This window comes from Gorilla gorilla, chromosome 3 (assembly GCF_029281585.2).
Source record: "Gorilla gorilla gorilla isolate KB3781 chromosome 3, NHGRI_mGorGor1-v2.1_pri, whole genome shotgun sequence".
Lineage (NCBI taxonomy): Eukaryota > Metazoa > Chordata > Mammalia > Primates > Hominidae > Gorilla > Gorilla gorilla.
This window is the reverse complement of record NC_073227.2, coordinates 100160722-100186098: the sequence shown is the minus strand read 5'-3', so window position 1 is coordinate 100186098 and position 25377 is coordinate 100160722. Positions and strand designations below refer to the sequence as shown.

General features: G+C 33.8%; 1 protein-coding gene across 1 annotated transcript in view; it reads left to right on the top strand.

Annotated features, from left to right (window-relative positions):
• ANTXR2 (ANTXR cell adhesion molecule 2) overlaps nt 1–18385 on the top strand; it is a 159369-nt gene extending 140984 nt beyond the window's left edge. Inside the window, exon 17 of the mRNA XM_031010222.3 lies at nt 16483–18385. Coding sequence (XP_030866082.1) covers nt 16483–16521 — 39 coding nt within the window. The 3' untranslated portion in view covers nt 16522–18385. The remainder of the gene's footprint in view (nt 1–16482) is intronic.
• Nucleotides 18386–25377: the final 6992 nt, after the last annotated feature.

The following is a 25377-nucleotide window of genomic DNA, read 5'->3' as shown; positions in this document are numbered from 1 at the left end:
TTCTTTTCCAAATTTAATAATGTTAATAATCCATAAATACAGAAGGATTCCTCCCTGATGCATAACTTGGTGTCTGGAGTTGTATCAACACAGATAGAGACAGCGCATGTGCTCTGCCACTTGTGTGAAGAAAAACCATGCTTATTCTACAAATATTTATTTATTTGACAGTGAATAACAGAGGCATAAAGGAAAATAAATACCTATGAACTCAGTTAACTGTGCACTGATTTAAACACTTTCACTACTTCATTATATGTGTACATGTGTTAATGACCACTTTTGCTTGTCAAATTGTGTGTTGTATTTCGATCTAAGACTCACAATGCCCTTAGAATATATATTTCATCCCCATCTTTTCTGTCTCTTGGTAGCTTCAGCATGAAGCAGACCCCACTTCCTACCATCTGCTTTCTCCTTGGAACTGACACCAAGGTCAGCTCCTCTCCGATGCCTACTTGTTTCCTGGTTTAGAACACTTGCATCCTGTAGTTCAGCCACTTCCCTATTAATTAATGGGCCACACATACAGGAAGCCGAACATCTAGGCCTACTTGAATATTCATGTGACTAAATAAGCCAGGAAGACTTTTGCCTGTGGAATGTTTACCACTATTGTTTCCTTACAAGTCAGTTAGCAAAAACTGAAATATCATTTTATAGTTTTGTGTTTGTATTTTTAGACAAGTCGACCATTGTATTTTGTTTTGTGGCTTGCTAGTCATTGTGTTATTGCATTGAAGCTTTCAATATTCATACAGATGCAATATCAATTATATGCTTTAGATAGCTATTGACTACCTAGATCAAATTTAATATTTCAAGCCCAGTAGTGATCATTCATTCAGCTAATATTTTTAAGCACTCATCCTATAGGATGAGCACTGTTTTAAGCACTTGTTAAATGATAGTGAAAAAGAAACATGGAGCTTACAGTCTAGGAAAGAAGATGGATGTTAAACAAATTAGATTTGTTTGTTAAAAAATATTAGAAGTGTTAACACTGAATCAACTTTGCTGTTATCCAAAGTCTAATTATATTATTTGATTTATCTAAGATAATACATTAATTATATTCTTTTTGTTTTAGAAAGCCATTTTGGCTTAGAATATAATTTTTTGCAGCTAACCTTGTATTTGTATCTCTGTCTCTATATATCTGTGTTATCTATGTATCTACACGAGCTCTGGACCCAATATTTGACTTGTACGTAGACCTAAATTTCAGTTTCATGTTCTTGGATTTATGTTGAGTTATTACATGTATGTCTTCAGCAATCTTTAGTTCTCTGGATCAAGAAGCAAACTGTTCTTTTTACATAAAGGTAACTTAATACATATTAGTTTTTAGTCAATTAGTATTTTGAAACACCATCATAATTATGTCTCTGCTTATTTGAATGTATCTATATGCTTGTATGTGTTAAATGTTCAACCTTTGAAAGCTTACATTTTTCATTTTAGGGATTAATTATATCTCTAGAGATGGTTTAATATTTCTATAACTTTTTAAAAGACTTACTCATGTTAGTTAACATAAGTTGTTTAGACTAGGAATGCCTGCATTCATTAAGGACAAAATTGATGTGTGTTTAGTTTCTTTACAAACTGTGAGCAAGGAATCACCATTAAATGCCATTGTATATTCATTGATCAGTGAAATGACATCTGGGTCACAGTGGCATCTATGTTTACAATATAAATCCCTGTGGCTATGAATGAAAGGCTTGTTTAGACTTGCATCTGCACATAGAAGTAGGGATTTCATGCTGTTATCAGCCTAATTTTAGCCTATAGAATTTCAAGTTTGCTAGAGGTTTTGCTCTCCATGGTATAAGTTTAGCAAGAAAAGTCATTTGTCTGCTGCTCTAGCAGTTTAGAATGTGGAAGTATAGTGTGCAGAGTTTTAATCCGTATATGTTATTAAAACATATACATCATTTTATATCATACATCTGTAATAAATATTCAAAATTAAATAGTGATTTGGGATTTATTACATCTTATTACTAGATGTAATAAATGACCTCAGTGATTATTTAAAATTGTTTTTCTCAAATATAATAAAAATACCCAAGGCATAAATCGATTGTCCAAAAATTGAATGTATATACACACCTCTTCCATTAGAACTAAATATGTGGAATGTGTTCACTAAACACTTGCTGTGGTGAAAAACCAACCAACCAACCAACAAACAAACAAAAACACAACATCACAGTAACTAAGTTTCCAGTTAAAGATTTAGGCATATTTTTCACAAAAAATTTTTATTCGTAAGCTTTCAGAAAGTAATCCATAATTGCCCTTCAAAGTAAAGCTTCAAAAACTATACATTTCTACAAAGTCTTATCCATAAAACATCAATTCAGAAACTTAAAGTGAAGTTTTATAATATTTGTGCTAAATCAGTTAGTCTCAAATTGTATAGGAATTTAGCTGTTTGGCAAAATGACCCAAAGAGCTATGGACATTTTTAAGTAGAGACAGCTAATGAAAATCTATATGAATCCAGTGGAGGCTTTTAGTTATTAATTTTTTGACTAGGACAGTATACATTGTTTTAGAGTCCTAAAAGTGAGGATTTAATTCTTAGAAACCTAACTTAGCTAGGAATAAATCATTGTATCACTAGAGCCATATACATTAGGAAAATCTCAATAAATGTTTTTCAATGTTGATATATAAACATTCAGAATTTCTCTTTAAATGTGCCAAAAGCAACTTGATAATGCAAATGAATTTTCTTAATGCCTAATTTTCTAAGAAGAAATACATGAATTGCATGTAAACTTTTTGCTATGTGGTGTTAACAAGTGAGGTTAAAAAATTTTAAGTCTAGAAATACTGTAGCAAAAAATTACTATTTTCATGCTAGCATTCTTCCACTCTAAGCAAACTAATTTATACTGTTTCCCACCTGATAGTGATGTAATATGCCTTTCATTTGTATTTTTTTCTAAATGCATGATTCAAATATAGATTTTGTTTGCAATTAGCCATTATTTGACATGAAGATTGTAGTTTGGATTCTTTAGTCTGATATTGTCTGATGGGTATTTTTTGCTTGTTTTGTGTTGTACATGTGAATCTTAAGAATTTGAAATATAAGTCACTTATCTTAACTCCATCTGCAGTAAAAGAGATGAGAATGGATCCAGATGTTAATTTTGTATAATTAGTAATGTGCTTTAGAAAAAGATTTATAAGTGACTGCTACCAGGCTTTGTATAGTAAGATCTCTGCCTTCTGTTTTACTACATCTTCTACTTTCTGCATTGCTCACTGTGTTCCTGCCACATTATCTGTCTGCCTTTTCCACAGATATGACAAAGATGTTTTCCCCACAGCCTTTGCCCTTGCTGGTTTCTCTACTACCTATATACTTTTTATAAAATTGCAACTTCTCCAGCACTCATCCCCAACACACGTATATACTGATATTCTGTGCCCTCTTACTCTGATTCAGATTTGCCTTTTAATTTTGTCATCCCCAACACACATATATACTGATATTCTGTGCCCTCTTACTCTGATTCAGATTTGCCTTTTAATTTTGGCATAGATTATTCATAGGTGGTGCTATGTACTTTACATTGCATCACATAAGATGTTACATGTTTAATGATACCAAGATTGATCAGAGGAGGCAGGTAGTAAAAGCCTGATCCATCATATTGATTGCTGTATATTTTTGACAAGAAGCCATTAGTCTTTGATTAATTTCTTTCATTTTGGCATAATATGTCCCAGACGCATCTTTTGCATTTTCTGTTCCAAAACTGGAATCAATGATTCAACTCTAAGGAGTCCTAGATTTGTTTTTAGTAGATAATGGTATTTAGAGAAAACATTTTGAGTACTAGGGGTGCTAATTTTTACTGTCATTGCTTTTAGGCCTTTCCAGCAGGCAGAGCTAGGAAATTCAGTAGTTTTGGGGAAAAAATGGTGAGTTAATAGTATATTTATAATTCCCACTTAGCATTAAAGGATTTTACTGAATATTTTTGAATTTATATTTACATCTGTTTTCTCCAACATGAAAAATCTTAGTCTTAACAATATTAATGTAATTACTTATCTGCCCTATCATTTTATATATATATATATATATATATATATATTATATCTATTAGGATTCTCTAGAGGGACAGAACTAATAGGATAGATGTATATATAAAAGGGAGTTTATTAAGGAGTATTGACTCACACGATCACAAGGTGAGGTCCCACAATAGGCCATCTGCAAACTGAGGAGCGAAGAAGCCAGCCCAAGTCCCAAAACCTCAAAAGTGGGGAAGCTGACAGTGCAGCCTTAGTCTGTGGTCAAAGGTCCAAGAGTCCAAAAGCTGAAGAACTCGGAGTCTGATGTTCAAGGGCAGGAAGTATCCAGCATGGGAGAAAGATATAGGCCAGAAGACTAAGCCAGACTAGTCTTTCCATGTCCTTCTACCTGTTTCTACTCTGACCATGCTGGTAGCTGATTAGATGGTGACAACCCAGATTGAGAGTAGGTCTGTCTTTCCAAGTCCACTGACTGAAATGTTAATCTCCTTTGGCAACACCTTTGAAGACACACCCAGGAACAATACTTTGCATCCTTCAATCCAATCAAGTTGACATTCAATATTAACCATCACATTATATAACTATGAATTAATAACAAATAGTAAAATTAAGACTGGTGAATTAAGTGAAACATTTCTTTGCTTCTCCATTTATCCTTCGTTCGTATTCTAATGTTGCTATACAGGCAAAATACTGCGTTAAGTCACTTGAAATATTTATTTTCTGTATGTGGTCTTGTGTCCAGTTTATTTGTTCCAGTTCTTAAGTTTACTGTATTTGATTTCTATTTGCCATATCCATTCTTTTTTCTTCTGTTCCTTTCTTCCTCTTTTAGATTAACAATTTTTTTCTTCTATGTTCTATCTCCTCTGTTATCTTTTTAGCCATTTCTCTATCTTGTTTTTCATTGGTTGCTCAGGAAATAACAATATACTTTAACTTTCAGTATAACATCAAATAATATTAAAGTAGTTCAAGAACAATATGCAAACATTGCAGTGGTATAATTTCCATTTTTTTCTTTCTGTTCCTTATGCTCTTGTCAAGTATTCTACTACTACATATGTTAAGAATTCAATATGTTATTTATTCCTTTAAGTAATAGTGTCATAAAAATTTATTTTGTTTATTTATATTACTTGTGTATTTAGTCACATATTTACTATTCTGTTTCTCTATTTCTTCCTGCAAACCTAAGCTTCCATCCCCAGTGTCTTTTTTCTTCTGTCTCAAGAACTTTTCGCACTTGTTAAAAGCTATTGTGGATAAATGATCTCAGATTTTGTTTGTCTGAGAATGTCTTTAGTTTTAAAGGGTATTTTCTCTGAATGGAGACATCTTAATTGATATTTTTCCCCATTTACTATTTTAGAGTGTTCCATAGCCTCGTGTCCTTCATTGTTTTTTAATAAAAAGTCAACTGTCATGCTTATCACCATTCCCTCTTTATATCTCATTGTGGGGCAGGGTAAGGGGAAAGAGTTATGCTTTCATGACATTCTTGGTTTTCAGAAGTTTAACTCTATATTCCCTGGGTTTCTATGTATTTATCCTTCTCATGGTTAACTGAGTTTCTTTGATCTGTAAGTTTGTGTCTTCTATCAATTCTAGGAAGTTCTGAGCATTTATTTTTCAAGTAGTTTTTTAGCCCCATTTTTTGTCCTCTCCTTATGGGACACTTATTACTTATATGACAAACCATTGGATATTGTCTCATAGGGCTCAGATTCTCCTTAGTTATTTTCTTCTTTATTTTTTAATTTGAACAATATCTATTCTCCTACCTTCAAATTCAGTGAGTGTTTCTTCTGCTGTGTCCGTTCTACTTTAACACTAATCAAATACATTTTTTATTTCAGATATTGTATATTTTCTCTTTAGTTTTGGTATCCTATTATTACAGTTTCTTATTTATAGTTTCCATCTCTTCTGATGTTCCCAGTATCTTTATGCATGTTACCTGCCTTTTTTGCCAGATCTTTTATTATTTTTATCATAGCTATTTCAAGTCCATGTCTATTAACTGCAACATCTAAACCACCTGTAGATTTGCCTATATTATCTGTGTTTTCATTGATTATGAGTCATACTTTTATGCTTCTTTGTGTGTACCATAATTTGTAATTTTATACTAGATATTGGGAATTAAAAAAGAGACTCGTCTGGATAACATTTACCCTTAGAAAAGCACATACCACTTCCTTTGTCCTGTTGCTAATCTGTAGTTAAGTTTTACTCTTACTTATTTTTAGTTCACTAGTAGCTTTCATGAATTTGAGGATAGGATTAAGGATTTGCCTTCAGTAGAGAGTTATCTCTATCTCTCTTGCTTTTCCCATTACAGTTCATCAGCAAGCTTGTAAAGTTGCAGCGGAGGTCTCTTTTGTCTCTAACTGCCACAGTCCCCTTAACTGGCCAAACTTTCTGTACCTTGGGAGACCCAGTTTCAAACTGATTTTCTGCCTGCAGACTTGGACTGGCCAATGACTTGCAATCTGAGTTTTGGTGGGATACTTCTCAGTTCTGCTTCCAGGTTTCAGCAGGCTGCCACCTTGTGGTTGGGGAAGGCTCTGGGTCCCTCAGGGCTATTTTTTTTCTTTCCTCTTGCCATGTCCCAAACCTTCAGTGGGCTGCTTCTATTCCCTTTGAGAAGGCTCCATGTGCCTTTGGAGGAGGAAATATTTCTCTACCCTCTTGCCTTTCTCCCAGCCTTCAGTTGACTACTTCTTGGCTCTCAAAGAAAGCCTCAGATTCTGTGGTAGGACCTCTCCACACCAGCTTTCCTGCCATGTTCTATGCTTTTGGCAGGCCTCCGCCTTGCACTTAGTGAAGGTTATTTTAATTTGTTGGGATTTCTTTTTATTGTGTAACTGTTTTTCAAAAGTCAAACATTTACATGTTTGTGTTTAATAGCATATAACAAGATATATTGAAATTTATCTCATTTACATTCTTATTCAGTCTACTCTGTACCTCTCACCTGTTGCTAACCAATTTTATTTTCAAACGAATTATTTTTTTCTTTCCCTTTAAAAATTAAGCATATATTAATGCCAGTGTATCTTTCTTTTTTGTAATATAAAAGATGCTATAGTGTGTATACTATATGCTCCTTCATTTTAACCCCCTTCATAAATCCTGTTCATCACTCCACAATGGTGTATAGAAATTTTCCTCATTCTTTCTAACAGATGTATATTATTTATAGCATTCCATTTTCTATCTGTATCTTAGTTTATTCGACTTTTCTCTTCCTGGTGGACATTTGGATCATTTTTAATTCCTTGTTAACACCAGTAATGCTACAATATGCATAAATTGCTTTCTGTTTTTTTATTGCTTTAAGGTTATATTATGAGCAATTTTTTTTACTATTGATTTAAGATCTATGAAATGATCTGTATTCTAATTGAGATTAGAAAGCAGAAAACAATTTCTACATTATCTACTATGTGCCTCACAAAATAAATGTTAAGCAACTAAAAAGGTATATAGAATTCTGTCCTGATTATATCTATATCTATTTATTAATACCTTTGGGGCATCTACCTCCCATTTTGACTTATTAGGAAGCACAAAAGAAGGTATTTCCAACAAAGATTTTTATGGATATTTATATCTACATCTAGATATGTATCTTACTTGGAATTAATAATTTAGAAGCATCTATTTCATCTTATGAGGTGTGGTTTAGGTGTACCATTAACTGCCAACTGTATGCCTGAATTTCAACAAATATTTAAAAACGGGTATTTGCAAAATAAATATTAACCATATGTATAGAGTCACTGAAATTTTGCAGGTGCCATGACAGATTAAAGAGACTGAACAAAAAACATTTAAAGGTAAATTTTTCAGCCAAACTCAGAACTTCTCTTCATGACATCTACTGAATATCCATATGGTGCGTGGTCTCTACTGTAAAATTGGACATTTATAGGTTGAGCTTCCATTAGAAAAGAGTATGTGGAATTTATATTTCAGCTAAAAATTTTGCAGTTTTATTTAGAGCAAAAGATAGCACAGATTCTTTATATATATATATATGTATATATATATACACAGAGAGAGAGAGAGAGAGACAGAGACAGAGACAGAGAGAGAAAGATGTGATACTACATGCCTTTTCTTCAGTTCTGTATCTCCATTTGCTACAGAAAATCTCTACTCAAAATGGCTATTGTGTTCTCAAGTCTCTCCTTATATCAGTGATTTCCTGGACCTCTTGATTTGTCTCTGTGTCTATGCGTGTGGATGCTTTGTATACAATTTTAAATTTGAAACACTCTTTACTGTTGTACACAACATGAAGGTTTAGTAACCTTTTTTTAGAAGTGATTTATAAATAAATCAGCTAACTGTGTTTGAAAAGTCTAAACTAAAGTGCAGTTGTTTGCTTCAGCTTGTCAATGGATATTTATGAGGTGAGCATAATACTATAACAGTTATAGCAGTGAAATACATCCTGTGCAGATAGCTAGTAAAGGAGCTCACAAGCATTAATGCCAGTGGAATTTTAATGCTCAAGAGATGGGAGACATGACACTTGCTCTGGTTAATGCTGCTATTACCGGCCATGGTGAAAATGAGACAGTGAAGTCAGTTTTAAATATTGCAGTGGAGTTGGGGTCTCTATACCTAGGCAACAGCAAATATGTCAGTTCCTACTGTTGTCATATTTTCACCTCTTGGTTTATTTAACTGCAGAGTAGTAATGTAATATCAGACATTTTTCTTCAGGGCATCTCCATTCCCTTCTTACTTATTATGAGGCTCATTAGAAGGTTTTGCTAGCAACAATTTCTGGGAAAATGTCAATAAGCTTCTCACTCTAAGATATACTAATCATTGCCTGAAAATTATTTGAGTGAAGTTAAAGATTCCGATTGTGAGTTTAGCCTTTATTATGACCAGACTTTTGTTTGTGTCATATCCTTGGTACATTCTGTATCTTCTTATACAGAAGAAAAGTGTGTAATAGAATAAAGTTTCCACACAGAGCTGTGCTCTTTGTGATGAATTGAAACTGTTAATACATTCCAATTTGTAAAGAATTATATTGTGCTTACTTTTGCCTAGCAGGCAAAGAAAATGAAGTTTTCAGTCTTCAGACAGATTTGTTATCACAGAAGAACTTTGGGATTATGTGAAGAATAGTATGGTTTCGCCATGCTTGCATGTATAAACTTCAAGTTCATATTAATTTTTCAACTTAGTTCAGGTTAAGTTCAAATTAATGATAATTTGACATCATGAGGTATCTACAGAGTACCTCATTAAGCCCTAAGAGAATAAGAAAAAGCAACACAGAAAGCATATGGTCTTTTTGCATAAGGTACAGGTTTAGGCAATTCTTTATTGGAGGATTGTAGAGGTTAAGAGGGGTTCAGATATTCTCCGTGACTGAGAAAGGTAAGAATCAAGAAAGAAGCCTTTATTAGTTTACATTTGCTTATACCTAGTCTGCTTCTAAAGAAGTATTGAGAAAAAAAATAGTCAAACCTCAGAAGAACAAAAATTGGGAAATAATAATAAGCCAAAGTCAAGATATGGTTATAACAGAAAATGTACACTGAGGCTAGCAGTTGCTTTTAGGACATCTTATAAATCTGAGCTTCCTAAAAGCCAAGACATAAAGAGAAAGACGTTAAGTTGTATAGTTGCCATTATATAATAAAAGGGAAACATATGAGCTTACCAGTATTGACAAACTTTTTCCTAGCTCTGAACACCAAGGAGAATTGGTCCCTTAATATCAGTATCCTTAATAGCAATTTTCCAAAATGATAATTCTCCTCATATGACCAAAATTCATAGGGCTCTTCATATAACCAAAAAAAAAAGAGAGAATGCTATATTGTTTATGTAGATCAACGAGAAGATCTAAAGAAAAGAAATCAAGTCTATATATACAGATAGTTTACTAGTGATCTGACTTGACACAGGCATGAAAATATCTGGACTATTAGTTATCAAACTACATTTTTAGCACAGACAAAATCTTATACTGAATTGCAATTTTAAAAGATAGATAAGAGTGGAGCATTAGGTTTGAGAGGCCTGCAGTTGTGCCTGCTTGTTCCCTTCTCATGCACTACCCCAGCCACAGTGACCTCTGAGTCACCTTGCAGAAAAGCCACAGGACTTCGTGGTTTACACTATGAAAAAACCATTGACCTAGAGAAATAAATGGCTAGCATTCCACTTAGAGTCAACTGGGAGTAGTTTTGCCAACTGATAGGGAGAGAAAGGATTCTAACATTATTACAGGTAAATACCTGAGGTATAAATATTCTATATTGTTAATTGCATAGAGAAATTATATGCCCTAGATATTGGGTATGTGGTTAAAAGTTTGATGTGGTAGGAAAATTAAAGAGCCTCTCTTGTATTTATTTCAATGTAATGAACTCCAGCATGCACAGGGCATGAGGTAGGTTGTACATGTGTGCTGACATGCACTTATAGACATACACACAAACACATTTTTAACAATTAGATAGCCAGTTATGACCTTGCCAAATGCTTTAACAGACATTTTATTGAAACTCTTATAATTTTGTATGATAAGAAGAAAATGCTGATGGTGGATTATAAAATTTATTAATAAATTTTCTACCATATAAATGTGCTCTTGAGTCAAACTGCATTACAGTGGGTACACCAGGATAGTAATTGTAAAATACAGCCCAAAGATGAGTAAAAGAGTTAACTTATGGGCACATTCAGTGCTGAAAAGCTTTGGCATAGCTGGAAGTTGGTGGTGATTCCAGAGAGTGAGTAGTTAGTAAGTTCTTGGGCTGACTTTTAAAAACATAAATATAGATGTTTAAAATGATTGCATGTTTGCTGAATGAATTCACTCTTTGAAAACTAATGTTACTTTTTAAGATAGCAAATACTTGAATATGCAGAAAAGGTAAAACATAGAATGCGAGAAGTCATGTGCTATACCATTACCTGCAGCATGGTGGTATATTGTCTATTAAAGTCTTTGCATAATTACAATCATGTCATATTTTTAGTTACCATTTTTTTCATCTTTAGAAAGTTTCCTTATTTTAATGGCTGCAGAATAGAGTAAAATAGATGAATCTGAATTTATTCAACTAGTCTCTGATTGTTGCACAGAAATAAATACAAATTGAGTATATTTTTGACTACTATAAAAATCCTATAGTAAATATTTGAAATTTCAGTCTAGCTATTTTATTAGGTTAGATTCCTAAATTGAAATTACTGAGTCAAAGAATGTAAGTTTTTAAAGACCATTTTTTATATACTTTGCTTACCATATAGTTTTTGACAATTTTAACTTCCACTAGCAATGCACAAGAGTTCTTTTCTTGTCACAGAAATTCACTAATTATGTAATGTTTTCAATATAAGTTTGCATAAAACAGTATTCTTTAGAAGGGAGGCAGTTTTATTTCTTTAAAGTCGTAATTTCTATTAGGCAAATAAAATGTTTCCATAAAAAGATCATAATTTAATGATTGAATTATTAATATATACATGCACTTCTTATATGCTATACAAATTTTAAGTTGGTAAACATACTCAGAGTAATCTTATTTAGATTAATTTGCCTAATTCTTTAATATATGGAGAAAGGTCAGCTACAACATAACTGATATCTGAATAATTATAATTTCTAAATTAATGTACTTTAAATGTATTTTGCTATAGCATAAAGTCAGTGATAAAATTATCTTTATTCTGCCGAACCTTAATTTTTATAAATATTTAATAAATTCTACTTCTAAATTTTTATGTCATGCAAAATTAATAAATTTAACAATGATTTTATTGAATCCAAAGAGTATTATAGTCCCAAACCAAAATAAAGTAATATATTTATAGTTCATTTTAAACTAATGCAGACACTAATTTAATTCAATTTTATATTGAAATGTTGTTATTGTTAAAGTTTATGATTCAATGATTTGTAAGGCATGATATCAAATTCAAGTTGGTTGTACTGATTGCCTAATTGAGTAAGTAGTGTGGGTGCTACCTAAAGCATTACAACAACAGTATATTTAGATTTTACTCATGATTTACATGCATGATTAGGGCATGATTTTAAATCAAGAAAGTTATTTAGAAAGAATAATTAAATTTTCAGAAAATATTTTCTTCATAATAATAACATATATTACATGTTATATTATTCTCTAAACACTTATGCCACCTGAGTTCCAGTTTATCGAATTACTTTGTGAAATACAGGCATAATATTATACATTCATTCATTTTAACTCTTGCTCATGGAAATCTTATGTTCCTCTATTTTGGCATATTAAAATGTTAGAATGGTTTATTTTAGAAGCAATGTAATCCTGTCACCTGATACTAGTATTAGCCTCTATATAGAGAATAAAATATTAAAATTATAATAAATATAGGTCTATATGTATTCTTCTATATATTTAGCTTACATTTAATAGTTTCTTATTAAACCATTTAGTTTACTTTTGTTATTTTTAGCACTCGTATTATTTGTTATAAAAGTGAAATAGTCTCAGAAAAAGAAGCATTATTAACTAATAGTTCTTTCCATTCTGTACAGTTCTTTGATGAGTCGTACGTTCAGCTATTTTATATTGCTTTGCTTGCTACCTTGATAACATGCCTTTATTGTGTAGGCACTATAAGCATGAGGATATGACAGACTTGTAAGTCTTGTCATATTCCATTTCCTGCAAATAAAAATTGCTCTGCAGTGTTCTGGCGTTGACTTCTTGCTGTAATATAAATGGCAGCCCAAACATCCATGACCTTAAACATAATTAGCGTTATCACTAATGTGTGTTTTGTAAGCTAGTATTAGGTATAGTTGAAGGACGATGCTATCTGATCATGGTCACTTACAACCGGGATGCATTGCCTTGTTTTTAGAATTTTCTGGTAAGCAGATGGCAGCAGCCAATGTGAAGTAATTGCCTGGAAGTAAGACTCCTGATGGAATACTGAATAAAATATTTCCCTCTAGCCAAAAGTTTCCATTTTTCTTGATTCTTCTTTCTTACCTTTTCCTCTTTTGTGCTACTCTTATCTATTTTCTCCTTATTTTCTTCTCTCCTTTTCCACTGTTTTTCTCCTTGGTAATCCTCTTTCTCTCCCTCAGATTCATACTTATTCTGTCTTCTCATTTTTGAGATCTGGCTCCACCACCAGTGGAGGTCTGTGTGATTGTGTACTCATTCATTCTTCATCCATCCATTCACTTGTTTTTAGTAAGAAATTATTGAGTCTGCTCTATGTTAAGACTTATGCAATGACATTATAGAGGGAATATGGATAACAACAATATCTGGGTTTTTTGTTTTTCTTTGTTTTCTTTTTCTTTTTTTTTTTTTTTTTTTTTGAGACGGAGTCTCGCTCTGTCACTAGGCTGGAGTGCAGTGGTGCGATCTTGGTTCACTGCAACCTCCGCCTCCTGGGTTCAAGCGATTCTCCTGCCTCAGCCTCTGGAGTAGCTGGGGCTACAGGCATGCGCTACCATGCCCAGCTAATTTTTATATTTTTAGTAGAGATGGAGTTTCACCATGTTGGCCAGGATGGTCTTGATCTCTTGACCTCGTGATCTGCCTGCCTCAGCCTCCCAAAGTGCTGGGATTACAGGCGTGAGCCACCACACCCAGCCAACAATATGTGTTTTTATTGAGAGTTTGCTATATGTCAGGCACTATTTTCAGTGCTTTATATATCTTAACAAATTTAGTCTTTACAACAGCCTTAAGAATAGGCCCATTTTTTAATCTTCATTTTACTGATAAAAGAACTGAGGTACACAATAGTTAAGTAAGTCGCCCATGGTCACACAGTTAAGAAGTGGCAGAGGCTGGAAGACATACTCCATCTTTAGAGTGCTCAGATTTAACCACTGTTATCTTTCCTTTTAGATATTTGAGCACACTATTATGGTACGATGTAGTGTGGCTATAGTGGAGATGCAGTGGGATCTTTGTGAGAAGGAGCCCCACAACTGGGAAAACTGGGAAATGCTTAACAGTGACTCTTGAACAGATTTCCCGAAGTCACCTCCTTTTAAATTTTTGAAAAATAAAATTACACCCAGACATTATCAGCTGTTGATAAAAGTAAAAAGCACTGAGTCCATGATTAGAAGGGGAGAAGAGCATTTGCTTGTTTTTGTTAACGGGTGTGTGTTAAAACATATAGGTGTATATTGCATTTAATAGGTTTTTCTTTCTTTATTTTTTTTTTTGGTGCTTAAATCTAGAGACATTTGGCAGCTGATAATTGATACTTAATACCAAGCTTTGGAAGAGTTGTAATAAGGACCTCAGAGTCAAAATCAACAGAGTTTTCTTCCTTCAAGTTTCCATATCTTTAATTAAACCACATCAAATGAAATAAATAATTTAGGTCTGGAATAATTTAGGTATTGAAGTGAATTTGAGTAGATTGTGAATCTCACTTGTTAAACTATCCAATTGCTTAAAGTAAATTAACACTCTACTAACCATTACTAGTCATCACACACTAAAGTTAATATGGTATATAGAACGGAAGTGGTCACAGCAGAATCATTATATCTATATCCATTTAATAAGTGATAAAACACAAGTGAAAATAGAGGTTCATAATCAATTATTTTCAAACTTGTACAGAAAAGAGAAAACTATTACTTTTTGATCTACAAATACACAAGAAAAGGATGTCATTAATTTATATCTTTGCTGTCATAATATCATTCCTCATATATTTGTTCAATTCTGGAAAATTGCCAGAAGATAATATTTTAAATGTTGATCACTGTTGAATTTGCATAGTTCAAATCTATTTCTCATTGAATATATATACTACTGTGTTTTAGAAGCACTACTTTTTTTGCCTCAATTATTTATGTATGATGTCATTTTCCTACCTGTCCCTCTTGAAAAAGTATTTCTAACCATGAAACATAACGTGTTGTGAAAATAACACTTTTATTGTTTTATTGTGTTTTGTCAACACACATAGCTCCCTTAGCTAATCTAGAGAAGAGCACCTCTTCACTTAATATGCACTCTGAAAATCTTGTTTGAAAGTTCTAGGTAACACAAAAATACAGTCCGAGTACATGACCTATGACCTATATCAGTAAGGAATTTTGACCTCATTTTAATCTGATCTTCTATCTGCTTTTTTCCTACTTCCTTTTGCACTGATATGATTTGTAGACATTAACACAAAGTAAGTAATAAAAATTGGCAATTGTAGTAATAATGTTGCTTCCAAAAGCATTTAAAAGACAGATAATTTGATGAATGTTTACCTTTTAGCAAAAACTAATGGAAACTCCTAGCTCTGTTTTGTTTTTATGCTTTTCTGTTTCTTCACTAATTTCTGAAATTTTCAAATTTATTGAGCAGTCATTTTTGAGAGTAAAATGGAAAAAAATTCTGCTTTTATATTCCAACCATTCTTCTTCAACAATGTTTTGTTGCTTTTGAATTTTATCATGCTTTGGATATTAAAAACAAACTTACATTTAGAGGGAAATAAAGAGACACTCTAAAATCTAAAACACTTTGAGAGCAGCTATTGTAAGAAATACAGAAATGTCAATAGGGTGATAATCCTGACCCTAACTTAGAAAGCACTATGCTAGCTTTTGGCTGGTTGAGGAATCTGGGAATGATTTAGGTGGTACAGTGGATCAGTAGTATCGTACCAAAGAGAGAAAAGGAAAGTATCTTTTATCACTAATTGGAAACTTTGTTTTCAAATATTTCTTGGATTATTTACAATACACATGGAACAGTGTGTCCACACAACCTTCACAGAAGTGTTAAGAAATTAGAATGGCAAATCCTCTTTAGAAATGTGTAAGTGCAAATAGTCACCATTTGAAATGAACACATCATGGTGGTGTGCAGTGGTGAGAAATGGTCAGTAACGATGGACATGATTTTGCAAAAATCCTTCATAAAAGGGAATTACAAAGAGATGACAATACCTTTTTTGGGATTCCTCGTCCTTAGTCTCTTACTGCTTACTAAATGTGATCCTCATGTATGCATTTTAGGAGCACCAGCTTGCATAAGAAAATATTTTCATTTTAATTCATTACATAAAGAAGTATATTGGGTTGTGGCTTTGATATTTTTATGGCCATGATAGTAATGCTGTATTTTAGATAATAGTAACAAATTCTATTTCCATAATTGTTTTTCCATATTAATTATACCATACCATCTCATAGGTGAACTTACTGTGGAAAAGATCTGAATGAACCATCATGCTTTAACCCAAGAAAAAAAAATTATGACTTCATGTCCCATGTTAACATGGTACTTTCCTTGGGTAATCGTTTATTATCATGGTAGGAAAACTAGATGTTCTCATGCTTTTTTAAATAATGGCTTCAATATTTCAATATGGATTTCTTTCTTTCTTCAGGGCCGGTGCATAAACTTCTCCCGAGTTCCATCTCAGTAAAAGGGAAGCAGGAAGACCAAGAAGGTACGAAGATGGCACATTTTCACATAGCTGATTTTCAACCAAATGAAAAAAATCAAGTGCATTTCAGAAGCTTTTGGAAGAGCAGCTTAATTCCTCTCAGTCAGGAAATGTTTTCTCTGCCTTCTGCTTTGCTTGCACCAAACATTTCTAAACACTTGTCCTGCCATCTACATGGGAGGTGATGAAACTCAGTGGTAACTCATGATTTATGACATTGAAAATAAAGAGGAACATTGACCTGCAGACTATGGTTTGTACAAGAAAGTTTGTTTGAATGTGTAGAAGAGGAAAAAGCAACAACAGCAACAACACGAAGATGATACCAAAACAAGGACCGCAAAACAACTAGCCATGATGGGAGACAGGAGTTTTTTACATGGAAACATGGCACTTGTGTTTTTATGTGGCAAGATCTTTATCCATAGGCAGAGTATGAAATTTCCCACCAGGCTAAGCAAATAAAGAAGTCCATTGCCTTATAGCTATGTCAGATCACAGAATCCTTCCAAGTGCCCTATCACAGTGTGCCTTATGGGAAGTTTCTGACTGGAAAATCTTGTCATTCTAACACTGAAAAGTGCACACGCATGACAAAATGTAGACAAGATGCCTCAAGGTATTGGTAGCAAGCAAGATTTTGCCCTTTAGTTTTCGAAGACACCTTTCTTTCATTATGCACTCGGGACAAGAAAATTAATAGAGCATTATTCCACAGAAAGACAGCCTCTAGCCAGAGATCTTGAGTGTAGTGCAAGGGACTCATGCTTTGTGAACTTGTCTCTGTGACTAGTAGATTCCCCCTTTTCCTGTGTTTAGGATTTAGTAGTGCATAAAGCATTAATATCCATAAACATACCTAGAAGTTTGTTTTGCTTTTAATTTAAAGGAAGCAGTAACCACAAAGCTTCCGCTCAGGGTTTTTTCTTTCTTCAAGTCTCCAAGGGCTCTTCAGCGTCACAAGCCAGCAACTCTCTTTGCATTAAAATTTCAAAGTTTAATTAATATAATTAAAAGCAACAGCAAGCAGCAGCCTGTGAAAATTTTGCTCATCTTTTTTATGCCTTTTGACATTGAATGACCTATTACTGTATGCGCATTACTTGGATTTTGAGGGGCACTCTACCTTGGTTATGATTCAGTAGAGGAAAAAGACCTCCTTTCTTCAATTTACAAATTAAATCTCCAGGAGGGTCGCCATCACAAAACATTGATGGTGTATGTATTATAATTTTTTAGAAAAACCACCATCGTGTCACGTCGACGATGCCAAATTATGTTAGCGTGAGCAGAAACACCGTGGGGGAGGAAGGCAGCAGCTGAAGAAAAAAGCTCAAATGATCTAGTCACTTTCGATACTGTACTTCAGATGCGAAATGGATATTCGAGTGGAAACCTGACAAAGTGCGCCTGCTTTGATGTGAACTGGTATAGACAATGACCAGTGGCTGGGTCAGTGGGATGTCTCTCTGCGAGCACAAAGGCTTATCAAATGACACTAAAAATAAGTTCAACAACCATCACATTGGAAGGGAGAAGGCGAACATTTCATGTTTGGCGGGCATGTGAGTGCACAAGATGGAAAGAGCGGTTGGAGCATCCTGGTATAATTACCCCCATTGTGCTCTTAATGGAAATTTCAAAGGACGGGAGTATTCTGTTGGTTGGTGTCCAGGTTTGTGGCACTGTTCCAAGAGGCCTTACACACACACACACAAATATATAATTTTCTATACATATATATCCTCTAGCTTGAAACTTTTGCTCAAGTTTATTTATGTCACTGGCTGGCTGGATCCAAAGTCATGTGTCCACACATTCATAAATAAAAATTTTACCTATGCCTGTGCTACCATTTCTTTAAGCCCACATAAAGCTAATGCCTTCTTGGGTTGAATATGCAGTTGTTATGCTTAGTTTCAGGGATGGAATTCTATTCAGTTCCAAAATGTCCCTCATGTTCACAGATGATACTATTGGCAGTAGCTGCATATGCAAGTGTAACTTGGAAGCCTGATATAGTATACCCAACCCTTTCTGCAATGAGTTATTATATCCCTTTGTTCTGCATTTGCATCTGGAACAAGACCTAATGTGGCTTCCTTAAATGGGCACTTCATTTCTAATGAGTGCACACCAATTATTGCTATTTTAATATCATTGAGAATACTACAGAAGCTAAAGCTTTGTTTCTTTGGTAACTACTTAAAATTTCTCTAGAATTATGTAGCATACTTACATTTTGCTGCATGAACAATGAAAATTAATCTCTGCCTTTAAATGGAAAAATAACTTTCTGTAGATTGTTATACAGCTACTATGAAGAGCTCTTAATGAAGAGGAAGTGGCAGTGGTCTATATGTAGACTGAAAAAATATCATTAATAAAGTTCAAAGACTGATGGAATTTCATTGCCCTTAAAGATATGAACCAGATCTGTTTTATGCTTTTCTCCAATTATACTAACTAGCAGTTGAAAAGAATTTGTTTTAAAGAGTGTTATTTTCTTACCAAAAGACCAGATCAAAAATCCCTATACTTTTCCACCAAAAAAGATTAAAATGAAGCCATTTCTATAAATTTAATGGCACTTTATATTTTATGTAGAGAAATAGCTTCTGTTTGATTTTCTGGACACCATGTCAGTCAAGATCTACTTTCTGTGTAAAAATGAATAAGTCTTGTACATAATCCATTCGTGTTGCATAAGGTTGCAAAAACAATTAAGTGGGAAATGACTCCTAACTTATGTGTCTACTCTGCCTAGAAAGAAAGTTTTGAAGGCATCTATATATATTTCATAACAATGTCTGTTCTTTATGGATTTGATCCATAAATATTTATCTATCTGAAAACTTTGATACTTGGAATGTTTTCCTTAGAGCATTTGGTGCTCCAAGAAAAAACATTTGGTGCTAAGAGTTGCAGCACTGATGCCTTTCCCTAAGTTAATTCTATTTTAAAAATTTATATTTCCTTCCCAATGAGATGCAGAGTAAAATTTGAGACCCTCCATTGACTAGGGAGCAGCATCTGTCATCTATGGTTAATTACTATTTTGACAAAAATATAGAAGGTTTAAACCCCCATGTATTTCAGATTGTTAGAGAAAGAAGTAGTTTGCTTATATTTCCCTTGAACTTTATTCTAACCATTTAAATAATAAATTATTCAATATTTGTTATAATAAATCCTTACTAGATACAAGATTTGGGTGTTTCTGTGAAGTTAACTTTATTATCTAAATATCACTAACCATTGTTTACTGCTCAGAGGCAGATACATTTGTTTATTTTAAAGTTGAAACAAATTCTATATTGTGGAAATTAGGTGTTTAAAACATTTTGATAGACCAGCTTATATATGTTATTTTTGAAATTTAAGAAGGCAGAATGTAATTAGGTCACATTTACAAGTATAAGGAATTATAACTTCCATGCATATATTGTATATTGGTTAGCTTTTACTAGCATTTTCTACAGCATCACATTACTTTAGAAAGTTTTTGAGAGTTTCATTACTACTGGAAAAGTTTGGTGGGTATATGTACACAGGAAAGAAATATATGCATCATTTCAATATGAAAGGAAATACATAATCTAGAAACATAGAATAACTCTTGGTACATCTGTTACATAGTTAAGGAAAGAAACAGGCAGGTGAGGCTGGAGAATGTTGTCTATTTGTAGGAAATAAAGTCAGTGCAGACGCATATTCTAGTTTAGAGTTAGATTAATATTGTGCTTAGTGAATTTCTATGACATATTTCTGAGAACACTTTAATATATTTCCACACCTACTGGAATCTAATTCAGTCGATCGGATAAAAGAAAGACTTTTTTGTTGTTGTTTTTGAAAATCCATAATGTAGCAGGTCCTGCGCTCGTTTTTTAATGTATTTTATTTTTGTGCTCTCCTGCCAAAAGAAAAGGCTGATAAGTAAGTACACAGTACAACATGTAAATTTGTATAAAAATATGCTTGTTTAGATTGCTCTACAATAACTATATTAAGGTAAATTGTGTGTGTGTGTGTGTGTGAGAGAGAGAGAGAGAGAGAGAGAGAGAAACAGAGGGAGAATTGACTCAATGTGTTTTCTATGAAGAGTCTTAGCTTAGGAATCAGGTAACAGAGAGGTCCTAGACCATAGACCCAGCCATCAACTAGCTTACTGATGTTGAACAGATCAACTCTCAACCATAGACTGAAGGTGGAATGAAGATATCAAAAGTTCCTTTTAGCCCTGACTAGATTTTTTTTTTTTTTTTTTTTGAAACAGAGTCTCACTGTGTCACCTAGGCTGGAGTTCAGTGGCATGGTCTGGGCTGACTGTAACCTCCTCTTCCTGGGTTCAAGTGATTCTCATTCCCTCAGCCTCCTGAGTAGCTGGGATTACAGGCACACAACACCACACCCAGCTAACTCTTGCATTTTTGTAGAAATGGGGTTTCGCTATGTTGCTCAGACTGGTCTTAAACACCTGGCCTCAAGTGATCCTCCTGCCTCAGTCTCCCAAATGCTGTGATTACAGGCACAAGCTACTGCACCAGGCCTCTGACTACATTTCTATTAATATGGTTAGGTTGGAGGTTTTAGTATTTTTGTATCTCATATTTGTATCAATATGACTGGCTTCTTTATCTGTAGTGTGTGGTAATATTAGTTCTGTAAACTGTCAGTTGCAAAAAAAAAAACCTTGAACTATAGTATATGTTGATAATTAGCCATAATAATTTCTTAGTTAATTTCTTATAATTAAATTTGTCAAAGAGGAAACTTATAGTTTATATCTGATGAAATCTCTAAAAAGATGGGTAAAACATTGGGAAATGTATCCATGTACTTCACTCTGGTTTCATAGGTTTAGCAAGTGTCTTAAAAACATATATAAAGAAGCACAGAAATTGTTAGGAGATATTTATGCTCCCAGTTTTAATAATTGGGATACTTTATATACCATGGAAAGAAAAATTACTAAACTCCTCTTTTTTTAGTCAAAATTGGAAAAAAGTCTTAATTGACAGTTACTATGCCTGTGCTACCCATAGCAAGTATTCAGTGGAAAATACTTTACTAAGTAAGTAATTTGAACACAGCTGAAAATCCATGGTATGTTACAATTGCTAGCCTTTCACAAAATTTGCATTGTCTTAATGTAGAAGGATACTGTGATCTAAGAATTCACAATTTTAAAAAGTGGAACCTAAATAGGGTTTCCTAATTGCCATGAAGTTATTTGTATCTTAGATAAATTATATTTACAACATTGTAAATGTCAGTGGGTGATCCAAAATAAATTGTTAAAGTTATTAAAATGTACATTTAAGTAGGTTTCAGTTTGACTAGAAATAATTGGCAAGAAGGCAAGAACTAGTCTTCTAGAGCAGGGATCCCATCCCCCAAGTCATGGACTGGTACTGGTCCATGGCCTGTTAGAAACCAGGCCACACAGCAGGAGATGAGTGGAAAGCAAGTGAAACTTCATGTGTATTTACAGCCATTCCCCATCGCTCGCATTACCACCTGAGCTGTGTCTCCTGTGAGATCAGCAGCAGCGTTAGATTCTCAAGGAGCACAAACCCTTTTGGAACTGTGTGCAAGGGATCTAAGTTGCGCATTTCTTATGAGAATCTAATGCCTGATGATCTGTTGTTGTCTTCCACCACCCCCAGATGGGACCATCTAGTTGCAGGAAAACAAGCTCAGGCTCCCACTGATTCTACATTATAGTGAGTTGTATAATTATTTCATTATATATAACAATGTAATAATAATAGAAATAAAGTACACAATAAATGTAATCCACTTGAATTATCCTGAAACCATCCCCACCCCCCACCCCCCACCCCCCGGTCTGTGGAAAAATTGGCTTCCACGAAACTGGTCCCTGGTGCCAAAAATATTTAGTATGGTTGTTCTAGGGTGTAGACTATGAAAAAGATATGCATTGTCTCCGTGAACTAAAAGGCAAGGTGATTTTAGACAATTTAGATGCCAAACAAAGAAACCAAAAGCTTCCAAAGTCATAAATGATAGAGAAAGGAAATTGTTACATCATGTGCCAAATTAGAAGCAAATCTAAACTTCTTAGCATGTACTCCACCATCTGATTTGTATGAGTAATTGGGGAAAGAAAAACTCACAATATAAAACAAGATTGACTAGTTCTAGCAGATGACACCTGTAAATAGAATTTTTACTAGTTGAAATTCTGTGAAATGAAGCCATTATTATTATCACAATAAAGTGTTCTTTTTAGTTCTTTTTTAAATATCCTCTAGTTCTGAAAGTCTCTGTTAATTAAACAGCAATGACAGACCTGCATCTTCTGTAAATACTTTGTTTGTGTGAGGCTGTCACATGGAAAGAAAGATTATATTTTAAACAATATGTTCAAGTGTAAAAAATCTTCAACAAATTCTTAATGTTTTACAAAATGGGGAAAAATTTTACTAGTTTTAACATCTTGGAATTCTTCATAATAAGCTAGGTATCTCAGAAAGCTTGAAAGGATTTTAAATAATTATTTTAAAGGATATCAAAGACTAAATTGTGACCTGGAATATTCAGTGTACTTTTTCTCATTTTGAGAGGTAGTGATATGATTACAATAACACAATACTAAAAAAAGAGAAGAAAATTACAATGACATTATTGGTAGCTCAGCATCTCTGTATTACTGTCAACACTCAAAAAGCTCTGAGGTGGTGAATTTATACAGTTAAATCAATGATTTTTAAAATTCTAACTCAAAATGATAGAGAAAAGCCAATCTATAATTTATTTTAAAACTATAACATTTATTGAGCTGGCAGAGTAAAAATAGCATACTCCTCAAATTATTCCTTTAAAATCAAATAAAACAGAAGGTATCACTTTGCCTTAAAAATATTTTCCTTAATTTCAAAAATCAGTCTGATAAATCTCAACCCAGGGCCATTCCTGCATATGTTTATCATTTCTAACTTTTCAAGAACACTTTGAACATCAATTAAATTGAGAAGAGAGGGCTTGTATTAGTTTCCTCTTGCTGCTGTAACAAATTACCACAGTTGCTTAACACAACACAAATGAATTCTCTTACAGTTCTGGAGATCAGAAGTCCAAAATCTATTTCAATTAGGTAAAGTTAAGGTTTCAAGAGGACTAGCTCTTTCTAGAGGCTCAGAGAGAACTTATTTCTTTGCCTGAAGTAGCTTCTAGCGGCTGCCAGTATTCCTTAGCCTGTGGCCCCTTCCTTCATCCTCAAAGCCTAGCACTCCAAGCTCTGCTTCAGTCATTGCATCCCCTGTTGTGACTGCTCTGCTGCCTCCCTCTTATAAGGACCACTCTGACCACATTGAACCCACTTAGATTATCCTAGATAATCTTTCTGCGTCAAAACCCTTAACATAATAATGCCTGCAGAGTCCTTTTTGCCGTAGAAGGTAACAATCACAGGTTCTGGGGATTAGGATGTGGACATCTTGAGGGTCCATTGTTCAGCCCACAACAAAGCTTATAATCATTTTCATTTCATTGAATATTTTCTTGTATCTGACACCATAAGAAGATATACAAGATGAATTCTGCTTTCTACTTTAGAACCTTACCTGCCCAAATTTCTTGTTACACTGTTTTTTTGTTTTGTTTTGTTTTGTTTTTGTAACTCCATTTGTCCCCTTTCTACTGCTTTATATTTTACTTGAGATTTTTCTCAGAAAAGGAAAAATGTCAGGGAATAAAGTTTTTCGCCAGATGAAAAACTTCGTCCAAAACTGAGAAACACATGTCAGGTTATTGTTGCCTCTGGAGCATTTACTTGGCCTATCTGCACATGCCCGGAAGTTAACCTAGAGTCAGTGCCTGTAATATTTTCTTCTGTCATACTGAAAATCCACTTAGAAGGTATTGAAACATCACCAGCGACAAAGAACAAAAATAAGTTGACATTCTAATGTTAACATCAGTAATAGACATATGAGTCTTAGAAAGCTTTCCCCACCTGCTAATTGTTTTTTCTAGAATAAAAAAAAAAAGGAGAGTGATTTTAAAGTCAATAAAACTAGGCCGAGTGTGGTGCCTCATGCCTGTAATCCCAGCACTTTGGGATGCTAAAGCTGGTGGATTGCCTGAGGTCAGGAGTTCGAGACCAGCCTGCCCAACATGGTGAAACCCCATCTCTATTAAAAATACAAAAATTACCCAGGCGTGGTGGTGGGCACCTGTAATTCCAGCTATTCGGGAGACTGAGGCAGGAGAATTGCTTGAACCCAGGAGGTGGAGGTTGCAGTGAGCCGAGATAGTGCCACTGCACTCCAGCCTGGGTGAGAGACCGAGAGCCTGTCTCACAAAACAAATAAAAATAAAAATAAATAAATGCAATAGAACTAACACCCATTTTAAATATTTTTCAAGTAGTAATCTCAAAGAAGACATCAATAAAATTGAGAAACTCTAAAATGAAAGAAGTAAAAGGGATCAGATTCTCCTGGTAGATTTTCCCTAAAACATAACATTATGTGCCATGCACCTTGAGTTCTCAGAAAGAAATTATTGTATACACACAATAGGAATAGTTTCCATATCTCTCATATTTTTGTACTTTATATAGCTACACATGCACACACAGACACTCCTTTCTAAGTACTGTTACATTTGAAAATGCTACGAATGACCTACAATATGAACTTTCATGCACTTTGTGATCCTAAGCCTATCCCTGATTATTCATGTGAAGTAATTTGACATCTCTAAATAGTGAGTTCCTAACATGTTTAGAGGAAATCAGGCAAATCACTTGATAACATTAATAACATATATTATTTTACAATTTTCCAAAGTATTTTTATATAT